At 43.5% G+C, this 17,310-nt stretch overlaps 1 protein-coding gene across 2 annotated transcripts in view; it reads right to left on the bottom strand.

Moving 5' to 3' along the window:
* Positions 1-17,310, bottom strand: part of RASGRP1 (RAS guanyl releasing protein 1) — a 306,655-nt gene that overhangs the window by 93,769 nt on the left and 195,576 nt on the right. Inside the window, exon 1 of one of the 2 annotated variants that reach the window (XM_073609576.1) lies at positions 1,704-2,221. The exons of the other annotated variant lie outside the window; for it this stretch is intronic. Within the exon in view, the coding sequence (XP_073465677.1) occupies positions 1,704-1,801 (98 nt within the window). The 5' untranslated portion in view covers positions 1,802-2,221. Of the gene's footprint in view, positions 1-1,703; positions 2,222-17,310 lie in introns of those variants that run through there. 2 annotated transcript variants of the gene reach the window in all.

Below are 17,310 nucleotides of genomic sequence, written 5' to 3'. Positions count from 1 at the left end.
GCCCCATCTTAGATTCTCTCTGAAAGCCATATACATCACATCCTGAACTGAGTCATTTGTAGCACACAAACTATAAATAAGCAGTACCAGCAATGCCATTTAATGCAGCCGGAATTCCTCAACTTCTTACCACAGAGGGACCCGTGAAAAAATGTTCAGGTCTCAGGGAACCCCTTCTAATAAGAACCAGATCTACAGCTCATGGTACACTAGTGTGATGGTCAGTGGGAAGGATGCTCCATGCATGGGTAGTCAGTGGGAAGAATGCCCCTTACACTGGTAGTAAGTGGGAAGGATGCTCTCTTCATTGGTGATCAGTGGGATGAATGCCCCTTACACTGGTGGTAAGTTGGAAGAATGCTCCTTACATTGGTGATCAGTGGGAAGAATGTGCCTTACATTGGTGATCAGTGGGAAGAATGCTCCTTACATTGGTGATCAGTGGGAAGAATGCTCCTCACATTGGTGATCAGTGGGAAGAATGCTCCTTACATTGGTGATCAGTGGGAAGAATGCTCCTTACATTGGTGATCAGTGGGAAGAATGCGCCTTACATTGGTGGTCAGTGGGAAGAATGCTCCTTACATTGGTGGTCAGTGGGAAGAATGCACCTTACACTGGTGATCAGTGGGAAGAATGCGCCTTACATTGGTGGTCAGTGGGAAGAATACTCCTTACATTGGTGGTCAGTGGGAAGAATGCGCCTTACACTGGTGGTGAATGGAAAGAATGCTCCTTACCTTGGTGATCAGTGGGAAGAATGTGCCTTACACTGGTGGTGAATTGGAAGAATGCACTATATATTGGTGGTCAGTGGAAAGAACGTCATTTACACAGGTGGTCAGTGGAGACAATGCTACTTACATTGGTGGTCAAGTTGAAGAATGCCCTTTACATCAGTGGGAAGAATGTTCCTTACATTGGTGGTCAGCGGGAAGAATGTCCCTTACACTGAAGGTCAGTGGGAAGAGTGCTCTTTACATTGGTGGTCAGTGGAAGAATGCTCTTTACATTGGTGGTCAGGGGGTATTTTCCTTACCTTGGTCATCAGTGGGAAGAGTGCCCCTTACATTGGAGATCAATGTGAAGACCGCTCCTTACATTATTGTCAGTGGGAAGAATTATCTTACTACCGAATATTAAAAGGATGGTTGGTGTCAGGGGTTATTTATCTGAGAGGCAGAAATAATTTACTGTTCAAGGAACCCCTAAAGCCACCACCCTAGAATTTCAAGGAACGCCAGTTGAGATAGACTGATTTAAAGGGAAGTCATCCATAGAAAGTATTTTCATTGAGAGCTGACAGATCACTGAAAGATCAGTTTAATTTTAGCAATAGTCTGGAAAATGCATGGCAACAAGTGATCTATAGGCGATTACTGCTCCCGATAAAAGATCCAGAAATACATTTTATATGGTCAGTGTCTGGGCTTTGTCCTCATACAGAATTACTTCTATCCCACTCAGCATTTGACCTGTTGAGCAGATACTATTACAGGTTGGCACACTGTACAGATCTTCTATTTTGTGGAATACAAAAAGCTCAAAGTACTTATCAATCATCTGTCTCCTAATAACAATGTCACAAAACAAACACATACACATCTACTGTCACAGCCTCTCCGGCACACACTTTTGTATGACATTTGTGTGACAGCAAGTGGCTTTATAAACAGACACAAAAAAAAAAAAAAGACACTTACGGGATCCCCTTCTTCTTGCCATTGGTCCCCAAGGCCATCATGAAGATGCTACTGTAGTCGGAGTGATCAGCTGTCCCAGCACTCTGCCTGTATCCCATTCTGGAATGGAGAAGAGCTTGGGGCTGATTACAGGTCTCCACCCCAATACACCTCCCAGAAGCCAGCTATGACAATACCCGTCACATACATGGCAGCCCCCTACTGGAGTGTGATCAGGCTAAGGGGAAGCTGGTGGCTGCAGACCCCCTAACTGTGCCCTGATCCTATACAGGAGAACATTGCATTTCATTTCTCTCTGCTAGTTCTGACAAGTTCAACAGATCTCCAGCATTTCCTTCTCTCTCTTTCACACACACTCCTCCCACACACACAATGCATCTAGATTAACCCTCAGGTATCATTCATACACTCTGACTTTCAGTAGCTAATTTACAGCTTAGATAAGCAGATGGGGCTCATCATAGAAATAGAGCAAACATACTGCAATTTCCTGCAGCAACCAACCAACCACAAGCCAGATGACTTGAATGAAAATAACAGCTGATTCTGATATGGCAGCTTTAGAACACTCATTGGGGGGAATTTACTAAAACGAGTGCACTCAGAATCTGGTGCAGCAGTGCAGTAGCCAATCAGCTTCGAACTTCAGCTTTGACAATAAAATCTGGAAGCTGATTTGTTACATGCAGAGCTGCACCAGATTTTGCACTATGCAATTTTAGTAAATCAATCCCATTGCTGCTTATCCCTTTCATGCCTAATGCCGCGTACACATGGTCGGACTTTCCGGGAGGAAAAGTTCAACGGAATCTTTTCATCGGACATTCCGATCGTGTGTGGGCCTCATCTGACTTTTTTTTTTTGAAAATTCTGACGGACCAAAAACTAGAACATGTTTTAAATCAGTTCCTATCGGGAAAACCGATCGTCTGTATGCTGTTCTAACGGACTAAAAACGACACATGCTCTGAAGTAAGTACGAGACGGCAGCTATTCGCTACTCGCTATTGAACTTCCGTTTTCTAGTCCCATCGTACGTGTTGTACGTCACCGCGTTCTGGACAGTCGGACTTTGGTGTGATCGTGTGTAGGCAAGACAGTTTCAGCGGAACTCTGTCGGAAAAACCTTCAGAGTTTATTCCAACGGAAAAAAAACGGTCGTGTGTACGCGGCATAAGCATATTTCCGACATTTGTTGCATTTAAGTTAAAATCCGTATTATTTGCTAGAAAATTACTTAGAACCCAAAAAAATTATATATATATATATATATATATATATATATATATATATATATATATATATATATATTATTTAGCAGAGACCCTAGAAAATAAAATGGCGATCGTTGCAAATTTTTTATGTCACGCGGTATTTGCGCAGCGATCTTTCAAACGCAATTTTTTGGGGAAAAAAAGACACCCATGAAGTAACATAAAAAAAACAGCAAAGTTAGCCAAATTTTTTAGTATAATTTGAAAGATGATGTTACGCAGAGTAAATAGCTGCCTAAGATGTTCTGCTTTGAAATTGCGCACACTCGTGGAATGGCGACAACCTACAGTACATTAAAATCTCCATAGGCGACGCTTAAAAAAAATTTAACGGTTGCCAGGTTAGAGTTACAGAAGAGGTCTTTTGCTAGAATTATTGCTCTCACTCTGATGATCGCGGCGATAACTCGCACGTGTGATTTGATCACCGTTTCTTTGCCGCGCGAGCTCACAGAGATGGGGTTGCTTTAAAAAAAAAAAATTCTTATTTTATTTTATTTCATAACTGAAAAAGGTCTGCTGACCGGATTGTTCTGGCGGGGGGGGGGCAGTCCCTGTAGCTTCCAACTGTCCCAGATTTCGAGGGACTGTCCCTTATGCAGAACAAAGTTCCTCTGTCCCTCTTTCCTTCTCATTTGTCCCTCATGTTGGTCTGATCAATAAACTGGTCTGTTCTACAAACTTGTATACAAAATGTACTTTTTATCTTTCAAAAAGAGTTTCTCAGTGCTAAATCTTTCATCCGATTTCTAAATTGCATTTATAAATTTCAGAAGCCAGTATAAAGGAATAGTAGTGGTAAAAAAAAAAAAAAAGGACTTGTGGGTTTAACTAAAACTTTTTTTTGTATGTCTCCTTTAAAGGGCCGTGACAGGGGGTGTGTCTTATGTCTATATACGCTTGATAATATCTCAAAGTGTTGGGAGGTATGGCATTCCCCGTCAGAATACAATAGAACAGCAGGGGAGATCGCTGTACTAATGTCGGATAGTTAGTACAGTGGCTCCTACTCAGCTGTCAGGTTTTTTTTTGTTCAGCCCTGCTGCGTTGAACGAAAAAAAACTACTGGTGTGTACTAGGCTTAAGGCATGGTTCACATCTATGCATTTTTTTGTGCGTTTTCAGTTTTGCAGAAAAACACTACAGTCCATATAACATGGTTTCCTATGGATGTAGTTCACATCTGTGCATTTTATGGAAAGGGCCAGGAACTATTTTCTGATTTTTGGATCCATAGACTTCAATGGATGAAAAGCGTGTATTGAAAAACACAAAATGCACCTGCAATATGCAAACTGCAACCTTTGTTGTTTTCAAGTTAAAATCCATATTTTTTGCTAGAAAATTACTTAGAACCCCCAAAAATTATATATATTTTTTTAAGTAGAGACCCTAGAGAATAAAATTCGATGCGATTGTTGCAAATTTTTTATGTCACGCGGTATTTGCGCAAGTGGTCTTTCAAACACAATGTTTTTTGGGAAAAAAGACACTTTCATGAATAAAAAAAAAAACAGCAAAGTTAGTTGCTTTAAAAAAAATTACGGTTTCCAGGTTAGAGTTACAGAGAAGGTCTTAGAATTATTGCTCTCACTCGCATGTGTGATTTGGACACTGTTTACATTTGCAGGAGCGACTTACGTATGCGTTTTCTTTGCTGTGCGAGCTCACGGAAACAGGGGTGCTTTAAAAAAAAAAATTGTTATTATTTATTTTATTCGATTTTTTTTTTTTTTTTTAACATTGTCCCTTTAAAAAAATAAATAAATCCGATCACTGTAAACATCCCTTGTGACAGTAATAGGTGGTGACAGGTACTCTTTATGGAGGGATCAGGGTTTATAGGACCCCAAATCCCTCCTTTGCACTTGAAAGTATTCAGATCGCCAAAAATCGGCGTTTCTGAACACTCATTTTTTTAAAATCAGCGCCATTGGCAGCCGAGTAAACCGGAAGTGACGATGTGAAGTCGCTTCCGGAATTTTACATTGGAGACCCGATCGGAATCGAATCTGGCTTCGTACAGGTCGCAGCCTAGGCAACGGACACGCTGAATGGTGGCTCGGGTCTCCCGGTTGGGACGGGAGGTCTGGGAAGAGTGTCGGAAGGCTTTTAGCCGCATCAGTTGTTATCACTAAAAAGACAACTGCTGGCTCTAAAAAAACGGTACCCGGGTGATGCCTGCAGCTGCAGGCATCACCACGATATAACCCCTTCAAGCCATGAATGCATATTTGCGTACGGTCGGCGTGAAAGGGTTATGTATTAACTCTAGTTTCACACCTATTCGTTTTTTAGTTTGTTTTGCAGTTTGCAGAAACGCACTACAGTCCAGGGTAGGGGTATGAACCCCATACTCATTCACATGGGGGGGGGGGCGGGATCCAGGAGGCCCCTTGTTAAAGGGTCTGGTAAACCCCTGGCCCGCAGACCCCCTAACCACCGTCCAGGGTTGTGGGGAAGAGGCCCTTGTCCCCATCAATATGGGGACAAGGTGCTTTGGGGTGGGTGGGGACAACCCCAAAGCACCCCCCCATGTTGAGGGCATGTGGCCTGGTATGGTTCAGGGGGATCGCTCGTCCCCCCTTTCCTAACCTGCATGCCCGGATAAGGGTCTGGTATGGATTTTAGGGGGGGACCCCACACTATTTAAAAAAAAAAATTTCTTCAAAATCCATACCAGATCTCAGGGGCCTGGTATGGATTGGGGGGGGACCCCACACCGTTTTTTCCCCCAATTTTATTACTGCCAGCAATTCTTTTTTTTTTTTTACATTCAGCTGTCAGCGGGGTTCCCTGCAATCCTCGCAATATCCAGAATCCCTGCTGATAATAATATACTTATGAAATAAAAAATGTGTGTGCTATTATAAATAAATAGTCTCTATATACTTGTTGTTCTTTGCACAGCACTGATCTTCAACCTTCTGAAAAACTACTGTACAGTTGCTGAAGAAGCTTCAGTACCTGATAATTCCAGTGTTGGGTGCCTAATCCCCCATTGTGGGCTTTGGTTCCTTCCATCAGCACCTACATCACTACTGTGTCTATTAGTGACATAGGGGCTAGCTGATGGAACCAGAGAGTGCAGTAAAGGACCCGGAATCCGACATCCCTGGAAGTGTTGAATGCTGAAGAATCTAAAGAAAATTTAGCTCTTTAAGAGAGTGAAGATTGGCGACACAATCTGCAGGACAGGCATGTATTAATTCTCTTTGTTGCGGGCTCAGCTTTTCAGATCTGTTTATTGTTGACCTAATGCCGCGTACACACGAGCGGACTTTACGGCAGACTTTTACTTTTTTACTTTTCAACGGACTTTACGACGGACTTTCCGAATGAACGGACTTGCCTACACACAATCAACCAAAGTCCGACGGATTCGTACATGATGACGTACGACCAGAATAAAACAAGGAAGTTGATAGCCAGTAGCCAATAGCTGCCCTAGCGTCGGTTTTTGTCCGTCGGACTAGCATACAGACGAGCGGACTTTTCGACCGGACTCAAGTCTGTCGGACAGATTTGAAACATGTTTCATTTCTAGGTCCGTCAAACTTTTGAGAAAACAAAGTCCGCTGGAGCCCACACACGATCGAATTGTCCGACGGACTCCAGTTCGCCGGACCAAGTCTGCCGTAAAGTCTGGTTGTGTGTACGTGGCATAAGGCTCAATTCACACCTTTGCAGGTACAATGGAGTGTGCGCATTTGTGCCTGTTTTTGCGCATCCTGTTTAGGACAGCCTACCCATTTCAATGGGCTGCCCTACATGTAAAAAATGCGCAAAAGTAGTACATGACCCTTTCTAAAAATTGCGCCACACCAAAATACATGGTACTTTGTTACCCTGCATTTTGGTGCAGATATATATTTATGAAATCAAAACATATCTGCACTAGAATAAATAGTCTCTATAATATATGCAGCTTGAAACAAGGACTGAAGTACAGTGCCATGAAAAAGTATTCATACCCCTTGACATTTTTCACATTTTGTCATGTTACAACCAAAAATTCAAATGTATTTTTACTGGGATTTTATGTGATAGACCAACACAAAGTGGCACATAATTGTGAAGTGGAAGAAAAATGATAAATGGTTTTCCAAATTTTTTACAAATAAATATCCGAAAAGTGTGACGTGCTTTTGTATTCAGCCCACCTTTCTCTGATACCCCTAACTAAAATCTAGTGGAACCAATTGCATTCAGAAGTCACCTGATTAATAAATAGAGTCCACCTGTGTGTAATTTAATCTCAGTATAAATACAGCTGTTCTGTGGAGCCCTCAGAGGTTTGTTAGAGACCCTTAGTGAACAAACAGCATCATGAAGGCCAAGGAACACACCAGACAGGTCAGGAATAAAGTTGTGGAAGAAGTTTAAAGCAGGGTTAAGTTATAAAAAAATATCCCAAGCTTTCAACATCTCACGGAGCACTGTTCAATCCATCATCCGAAAATGGAAAGAGTATGGCACAACGGCAAACCTACCAAAACATGGCCATCCACCTAAACTGACAGGCCAAGCAAGGAGAGCATTACTCAGAGAAGCAGCCAAGAGGCCCATGGTAACTCTAGAGGAGCTGCAGAGATCCACGGCTTAGATGGGAGAATCTGTCTACAGGACAAGTATTAGCCATGCACTCCACAAATCTGGCCTTTATAGAAGAGTGGCAAGAAGAAAGTCATCCTTGAAAGAAAGCCATAAGACGTCCCATTTGCAGTTTGCGAGAAGCCATGTGGGAGGACACAACAAACATGTGGAAGAAGGTGCTCAGGTCAGAGGAGACCAAAATTGAACTTTTTGGCCTAAAAGCAAAATGCTATGTGTGGCGGAAAATTAACAATGTACATCACCCTGAACACACCATTCAGCAGGGACAGGGAAGTTGGTCAGAGTCAATGGGAAGATGGAAGGAGCCAAATACAGGGCAGCTTTCGAAGAAAACCTGTCAGAGTCTGCACAGGGCGGCACAGTGGTGCAGTGGTAGCACTCTCGCCTAGCAGTAAGAAGGGTCGCTGGTTCGAATCCCAACCAGGACACTACCTGCCTGGAGTTTGCATGTTCTCCCTGTGCCTGTGTGGGTTTCCTCCGGGTTCTCCGGTTTCCTCCCACACTCCAAAGACATGCTGGTAGGTTAATTGGATTCTGTCTAAATTGTCCCTAGTATGTATGAATGTGAGTTAGGGACCTTAGATTGTAAGCTCCTTGACAGTAGGGACTGATGTGAATGTACAATGTATATGTAAAGCGCTGTGTAAATTGACAGCGCTATATAAGTACCTGAAATAAATTTAAAAAAATAAATAAATAAAAGACTTGAGACTGGGGCGGAGGTTCACCTTCCAGCAGGACAATGACCCTAAACATACAGCCAGAGCTACGATGGAATGGTTTAGAACAGGGGTGCTCAACCTTTTGAAGAGAGACTTGGAAATTGGTCGCGGGCCACAATGAGCCTAAAGGGCGGTTGGCAGGTCTGTGTCCACTCTGTATATGTAGAGCAGACATGGACGCAGCCCGCTCTACCCAATGGGTTCTCCAATCTGCCCAGACGGAAGGGGACAGATTCCCTTTTTGTTTCAAGCAGATCGAATTGCAGATAGACGGGTGTAAACAGACACAAGTCCGTTTACATCTGCTGCTCTATAGAGGTTAATGGAGAGTCCGTTTGAGTCCACCTGAAAAACAGACAGGCAGACTCGATCGGACTGATCGTGTGAAAGGGGCCTAAGGCTGCTTTCACAGATGCACAGCGGTTTACCTGCACCTCAACTGACCTCAATCTTCACTTCCTCAGGATTCCTGCAGTTAGCTGCTGGCTGTCCTCCAGGGCTGGTACTGCTGGCTGGTACTGCCAGTGGGTACTGTCGGCTGGTACTGCTGGATGGTACTGCTGGCTGGTACTGCTGGTGGGTACTTGTACTGCTGGTGGATACTGGTACTGCTGACTGGTGCTGCTGGTGGATACTGGTACTGCTGGTGGGTACTGGTACTGCTGGCGGGTACTGGTACTGCTGGTGAGTAATGCTGACTGGTACTGCTGGCTAGTACTGCTGTCGGGTACTGGTACTACTGTCGGGTACTAGTACTGCTGACTGGTACTGCTGGCGGATACTGCTGACTGGTACTAGTACTGTTGGCGGGTACTGCTGGCTGGTACTGCTGGTTTGTACTGCTGGCTGGTACTGATGACTGGTACTGGTACTGATGGTGGGTACTGGAACTGATGACTGGTACTGCTGGTTCGTACTGCTGGCTGGTACTGGTACTGCTGGTGGCTGCGGGTACTGGTACTGCTCGTAGGTACTGCTGGCTGGTACTGATACTGATGACTGGTACTGCTTGCTGGTACTGGTTCTGCTAGCTGGTACTGCTGCCTGGTACTGATATTGATGACTGGTACTGTTGGCTGGTACTGCTGGCTGGTACTGGTTCTGATGGCTAGTACTGATACTGGTGACTGGTACTGCTGGATGGTACTGGTACTGATGAATGGTACTACTGGCTGGTACTGGTTCTGATGGCTGGTACTGGTACTGCTGGCTGGTACTGGTACTGATGAATGGTACTACTGGCTGGTACTGGTTCTGATGGCTGGTACTGGTACTGCTGGTACTGATACTGATGACTGATACTGCTGGCGGGTACTGGTACTGCTGGCTGGTACTGATGACTGGTACTGGTATTGCTGGCGGGTACTGGTACTGATACTGGTGGCTGGTACTGATACTGGTACTGCTGGCTGGTACTAATGGCTGCTGTCCCAGATCGCGGGTTCCCGTGTCCCGACCCGCCATCTCCGAGCATCATTGTGACAGAAGTATGCAGCTGCAGTAGAGAGCAGAGCCGTTGCTTCCTGTCACAGGCGGAGCACATTTGGTATCACTCCGCCTGTGAAGGAGCCGGTGCTATATAGGAAGCATTGGCTCTGCTTCCTCAAGCAGCGGCTTCATTCTTCACACTAATGTTCAGAGATGGTGGGTCGGGAACCCGCAATCTGGGCTTGCCGATCCACCATTTCAGAGCAAGACGTGGCGGGCCACAACAGAGGGTGCCGCGTTGGGCACCCCTGGTTTAGTTCAAAGCATATTCATGTGTTAGAATGGCCCAGTAAAATTCCAGACCTAAATCCAGTTGAGAATCTGTAGCAAGACTTGAAAATTGCTGTTCACAGACGCTTTCCATCCAATCTGACAGAGCTTGAGCTGTTTTGTAAAGAAGGATGGGCAAAAATGTCACTCTAGATGTGCAAAGCTGGTAGAGACATACTGTACCCAAAAAGACTTGCAGCTGTAATTGCAGAGAAAGGTGGTGGCTGAATACAAATGTACACCACACTTTTCAGATATTTATTTGTAAAACAATTTGGAAACCCATTTATCATTTTCCTTCCACTTCACAATTATGAGACACTTTGTGTTGGTTTATCACATAAAATCCCAATAAAATAAATGTACGTTTTTGGTTGTAACATGAGAAAATGTGGAAAATTTCAAGGAGTGTGAATACTCTTTCAAGGCACTGTAAATATGTATTCCTTCTCACTTAATATAAAACAGAGTTGCAGTGCTAGGAGTGAGACCTCCTTTCAGTAATCTTTGCCTTGAACAGTAATCCAATTTTATATTTAAAAAATATATATATACTGTATAGTATTACCTCTCACCAGATGTATTGATCTTAAATAATATAATTATGTTTTATACCATGTATATATTGATGAGGAAAGTATCTATCATGTTACATGTCATTTGTATATTTCATCTATGAGCCTATGTTCTTTTTATTTGAGGAATTGTTTATTCAAGACTAAGGCCACGTCTTTCTAAAAATTGCTGCTGTGTGTAAATAAACATGTGAGCTGACGTGTGTTGTCTGGTGGAATCAGTTAACAGATATTGTTCCTGGAGTAGATATTTTTGTTATTTCAAGGATACCACCTGGCTAAATGTATGCTTATGCAAGCTTAAAAGAAATGTCCAATCTTATACCATGAGTTAATAATCAATAACCAATGGTGATGTTTTTTTTTCTCTATTTCTCTATTCTGAAATTGGTGAAACAATGTAACACTTGGGCTATGATGACAGTCTGTATCGTGCTCAGTCATGTGACTTTAAAGTGGTAGTAAAGTCCACTTTGTGATTTTTCCCTCCAGGTAAGCTTATAATAAGGCTTGCCTATAGGTAAAATGAATATTCCCTAAATGTGCACCATTTAGGAGATATTCACCCTGCATGCAGCCAGTGACATCACTGACACATATGTTCTGAAGGTCCAGCATACCTTGCCAGAACTTCAGAGCTTTGTGTCTGAACCGAGGGCTGATGCGCGACTTCGGCCAATAACATAGCCGGAGCTCGCGAACCCCAAAGAAAGACGGGGGAACATGTCAGCCCTCTCAGCGGTCACTTTACAGCGCTGGAGGACTTTGTTCCAAGGTGAGTATTTCATAATGTGCTAGTATGCGATGCATACTAGCACACTATGCCATTGCCTTGCAGGGGTTTTTCTATTTTGTTTTTTTGAAAATCCACGGTTTACAACCACTTTAAGGGCTCATGGACATGGGCGCCTGGGTCAATACAAAGTACAATTCAGGCATATTTCCCCACCCAGGAGCCACACGTGCTGTGTACAGCCACCTTCAGAAATCAATGGCTGTAGGCAGGCCATTACTTGCGTTACCACAAGCGTATTATTGTACACCCCTTTATACAGACAGTCTAAGTCCAAGTTTGTACATCTGCATGCAATGCAATAGCATACCTCCAAACTTTCTGAAATGGGAACGAGGGACACCTATTAGCAAAAGTATGTAGGTATAGGACACCCCCCCCCGCCACTTAAAGGAGAATTATACAAAAAAAATGATTAGTTAGTCAGTTGCTACACAGCCACTGCAGTTATACTGCAGCAAGATGGCTCGGCTGTGCGAAACTCCGTACTGATACAGCTGTTCGTGCACTAGCTTTCGTGGGCACAAGCCCACTGCATGCCACGGGAGCTCGCCCGCGCGTCCGGTGGACTCAATGTCTGCTAGCCACCCACATTTGCGATGAAGAGAGACAGAACGGGGATCTGCCTATGTAAACAAGGCGGATCTCCATTCTGACAGGGGTGGAGAGAGAGATTAGCTGTTCCTAGTGATCAGGAAGAGTGATCTTTCTCTACTCCCAGTCAGTCTGTCCCCCTGACAGTTAGAAACACCTCCCTAGGGAACACTTAACTCTTTGATCACCACTAGTGTTAACCCCTTCCCTGCAAGTGCCATTTATACAGTGTTCAGAGCATTTTTATAGCACTGATCACTGCATTGGTGTCACTAGTCACCAAAAAAGTGTCACTTAGGGTCAGATTTGTCCGCCCAATGTCGCAGTCCCTCTAAAAATCACACATCACTGCCATTACTAGTAAAAACAATAAAAAAAAAAAAAGTCTTTCCCCTTTTTTGTAGACACTATAACTTTTGCGCAAACCAATCAATATACGCTTATTACTGCGATTTTTTTTTTAATCAAAAATATGTAGAAGAATACATATGGCCTAAACTGATGAATAAATAAGTTGTTTTTTATATAGTTTTTTTTTCAGATATGCAGAAAGTACAAAATATTGTTTTTTTTCCAAAATTGTCGGCCTTTTTTTATTTATAGTGCAAAAAATAAAAACTGCAGAGGTGATCAAATACCACCAAAAGAAAGCTCTATTTGTGACAAAAAAGGACATTAATTTTGTTTGGGTACAGCGTCGCACGACCGCGCAATTGTCAAGTAAAATAACGCAGTGCCATATCGCAAAAAATGGCCTGGTCAGGAAGGGGGTAAATCCTTCCGGGGCTGAAGCGGTTAAACCCACCAGTGCTTTTTTTTTTAATCACTACTATTCCTTTATACTGGCTTTTAAAATTTATTAATGCAGCAATTTAGAAATTTTTAGTTTAGCACTGGGAAACCCCTTTTGAAAAATAAATAGTGCATTTTATATAGAATTAAATAGATCAGACCAAAATGAGGGACAAATGAGGCAGGGAGGGGCACAGAGGGACTCAAAATCACCGACCTACCCACCAGCCGCCACGCCATTTTGTTTGTTTCATGAGGCCTCGTTCACACATGCATACTTAAGTGTACATGTGTTTGGTGGGCGGTGTCTGCCAGTGTGTGTTTGTGCACCTGCACAATTGTCAAATTAGGATCAGAGGACATATCCCTGCAGTCACTGAATCCTAATAGACATGAATGGGACTGCCTATACACGGACTATTGGTACATCCCGTGCGGGCAAGGACAGATTATTGCAAGGATGTGCACTTAATTACGCCCATGTGAATAAGGCCTAACAGGAATGCAAACACCTATCTCAATACTGGAACTGGAGTTGGCTTTATTGTTTGAGATTGCTACATTTCCCCTTTGTTTAGACATAAGCAAATCATCTGTTTTTCAAGGTGTAATCATTCAAAACTTGTGGTAAGAGTTAACAGAAAAATGATGCTTGCCTTCAGGATCAGATTTATTTCTCAGGAGTCTGTGGACACAAACCTGTTTGGCAATTCTAAACCAAACCTGCTACTGACCCACACCATTGCATATTTACTGCATCAGACTGCTAAAAAAAATTAGAGTGCTAATCTCGTGGAGTACGTGGCTGAAATGAAGGTGACTAAAGAGATCTGTTGGCTCGTCTCCCACATCCGGAAGCTTACTGTGAAATTGTTGTACCTACATGCCAAGCTGGATTTGTTATACCACCTGGCACAGCCTGCATATGTCTAGAAACGGATAAGCATTGACAAATAGTTTTTTTTAATTTTTATTCTTACTTATACTACCCATCTTTTTTTACAATAAAATGATTGTGAAGTGTTGTTTGGTAGAAGAGAATCGGCCCATGGACTGCAAGAATTGGTAACCTCTACAGTACATTGAACTGCAATCCTATGGGAAATATACAGAAAATATTAACAAATAACTCCAGCCAATATGTTTGTTTATATATAAGTGTAGCACTCTCTAGATCAGTGGTTCTCAACCTGGGGGTTGGGACCCCCTCGGGGGTCAAATGATGATTTGCCAGGGGTCACCAAATCCTGGGGTGTCCCTGGAGCCTGTAGCTGCCCAGCAGGGCTGTCTCTGGAGCCTGTGGCCGCCCAGCTGGGCTGTTCCTGGAGCCCGCGGCCGCCCATTCAGTTCATGGCATGGCTGGGGGGCAGAGACTAGAGGTCAGCTGACTGGTGAGGAATGTGAAGTGGGAGGGGCTGGAGGAGACCCTATCTCCTGATTTCGGCATAGGTGTCACTGCTATGAGACACCACAAAGTCAGAGACGCAGTGAGGTCGGAGACGCAGTGAGTAACACTACCTGTGATTGTAGTTGCCATTAGATCAGCAGATGACCTTGATCAAGAGCACCCAAGTTGGCTGATCAGAACTCCCCTCAGCATTGCCACTCATCCCAACTCCCACCAGCACTGCCACTCATCCCATTCTCCCCCCACCAAGGAGTAAGAAGGAATGAAAATAGAGAATACATGGAAGGGAGAGGAAAAGAGGGAGAGGAACAAAGAAAAAGGGAGAGAAAGAATAAGAGAAAGAACAAGAAAGACGGCTAGAGAGAGGGATGGGGGAAAAAAACCCCAAGAAATTAGGATAGAGAGAGATAAAAGGGAAAGAAAGGAGAACAAAGAGAAAGAGTGGTACATCCTAAAATGTACCATAAGGTGTTTAATACTGTATGAGTGGAAGGGACTCAGGGAGTACTTAATGTCCGTGGGTTAGGGACGCAAATTACTTGTCTTGCCTTGGGTGCTGACAACCCACACTACGAAAATAATTTTACTGTTAGGGGTCCTCACAACTTGGGAAATTTTATCAAGGGGTCACGACACTAGAAAGGTTGGGAACCACTGATCTAGGTGATGTTGGTGCTTTTGAAGATATAAAGGCAAGTGTAGCTTTACAGGATACTGTCTTTACAGTGTCCTTGATTTGGTCATTCCTTCTAGTCTCAGGGATCAAATGCTATTGACAGAATATTGAACTTAGTGTCCTCCTCTTTGGAACTTTTACTTATTGAAGTATCCCATGCCCTATACCCCTTCCAATTTACAAGTTTTATCAGCACTAAAACCTAAAAAGACATCCCCTAGACTGGTTACTGGGTCAGGGTGCATGGAGTCGCTATTGTGTGTGTGCTGACAGCCTTTGCACAATCAGGAAAAGAACCTTGGCCATTATCATCATCTTTGTTGCTGTTATCAGGAGAGGTGTAGTCACTTTGCTTTTATCACTTTTCATCACCATATGTCAGTGGCTCTTTCAGGTGTACCACTACATAAGAGTTAAAATTTGGGTGAGAATCTGGCACCTGTTCTTGAAAAAAAAATAAAAATAAAATTCTAACCCATTTAAGCCCAAGACCATCCAGATTCTTATCAACAATTTCAAGTCCCGATGAAGGGCACCCATTACAGCATTAATTTTATACTTGCTTGTCCTTCTGACATTTATGATAAAATAAAGTCTTCAGGATTTTTCAGCTTTTGCTCTACTATCAGAATTCAAAGATCAGTGTTGTTGGCTATAGCCAGCAGTACTGGTCATTTGGGAAAAAAACAACAGACTGGTTGTACACAAGTCGCTCGATTGATTGACTTGAGTATAACTAGCCTGTCTCTACATGGATCAAAATTGGGCTGGTTCCTGCTGAACGTCTGTGTGCTGCAGCACACAAAATGCTTGTTCTTTTTGGTACACTAAAAATTACTTTATAATGGTACCCTAATACAATCCCCCTGCTAGGGAAAATTCCGACAAATTCCCACAAATCCCTACTCCTAGCACAACCCCCTCTAAATGACCCTTCCCAGCACAAAATCTTCCTCTCTACCCAAATCCCCCCCAGCACTAATCCCCCACCCCCTCTCCTAGCACAAACATCCCCTCTCCTGGTTCAATCCTCCTACTAAAGAAATTCACCCTTTTTTTACATCAGGCCTAGCAACAAGTCCTACAAGAACAGAAAGCCCCATCGGAATGGGTATGAGGCTTTGGAGACTTGGCTTTCATGCAAAAGTGCTGCAACCTGGGGAATTAGCTTGCTTGCAAGCCACTATTAAGTTAACCTGGGACAAGCCTGGGCCCTTTTTTGTCCTTGAAGCCGATTCCCTAGCAGAGGACACTGGGGTGGAGCTAATTCCTGAGGAAGTGCAGTGAAATAATGGGAAGATTCCTGTCAGTGTCTGAAATAATACTGACCAGTCAGGCTAAAGCCTTGGATTTTGCTTGGGCAGGTAAACACAGCAATGCCAGTAGCAACATCTGGTTTAGTGGGGGTGGGGGCCTTGGTCGAGACACCAGAAGACAAGTTCTATCTTCAAGACTCCTAGTTATCAACAGAATGGAAAGAAACAGTCAAAAGATGGTTTCTGAAGTGGCAGTTCTCCAAAAAGGACTAAGATGTACGCTGCACCAAGAGCGCCCAACACCAAATTCGACTTCAAGAAGATAAACCTTTCAGGGGGAGGACTCGGAGCATCCCACTGAATAACCTAGAAGATCTTTGTGAGCAACTGGCAGAGCTGAAGCGAGCAGGCATCATACGAGGACAAAGTCTTTATGCCTCCCCTATAGTAGTGGTTCTGAAGAAGAACAGGACTTTGAGGCTGTGCATCAACTATCTGACACTTAACAGAGGAACTCTCCCTGACCAGTTTACTACTCTAAGGATAGAGGATGCCTTACAGGGTCTGTCAGGGGCGAAGTAGTTCAGCATGCTAAATTTAAAAAGTGGGTACTATCAGATGCCAATGCACGATAGATAGAGAAGATAGAGAGAAGACGGCTTTCATCACTTCGTTAGGGTTTTTTTAAATTCAATATAATGCTCCTAGGACTGTCAGGAGCCCCTGTGATCTTCTTATGGCAAATGGAAGGGTAAAATGAACATGATTAAGGTGCTAGTGTACCTCGATTAGATAATTATCTTTGGGAGGACTCTTGAGGAACATGAAGAGCGACTGGAAAAGGTACTGCAGAGACTCCATGAAGAGGGGTTAAAATTGTCACTGGAGAAATTGCAATTCTACCAACCCTCAGTCACCTATCTGGGAGATATTGTCTCTGCAGAGGGAGAAGCCATCGATCCAAAGAAGTTAGAAGCTGTTACTTCTTGGCCTAAGCCGAACAACATCACTGAGATAAGGTTATTCTTTTTTTCTTAAGCTAAGGTTATTCTTGGGATTCAGCTCCTACTACTGAAGATTTGTCAAGGGGTTTGCTAAAATAGTCCAACCTCCTAATGAGTTGTTAAAGAGTGAGGGAGCAG

Source organism: Aquarana catesbeiana, linkage group LG13 (genome assembly GCF_042186555.1).
Source record: "Aquarana catesbeiana isolate 2022-GZ linkage group LG13, ASM4218655v1, whole genome shotgun sequence".
Lineage (NCBI taxonomy): Eukaryota > Metazoa > Chordata > Amphibia > Anura > Ranidae > Aquarana > Aquarana catesbeiana.
The sequence above is the reverse complement of the archived record's forward strand: the minus strand, read 5'-3'. Positions and strand labels throughout refer to the sequence as shown.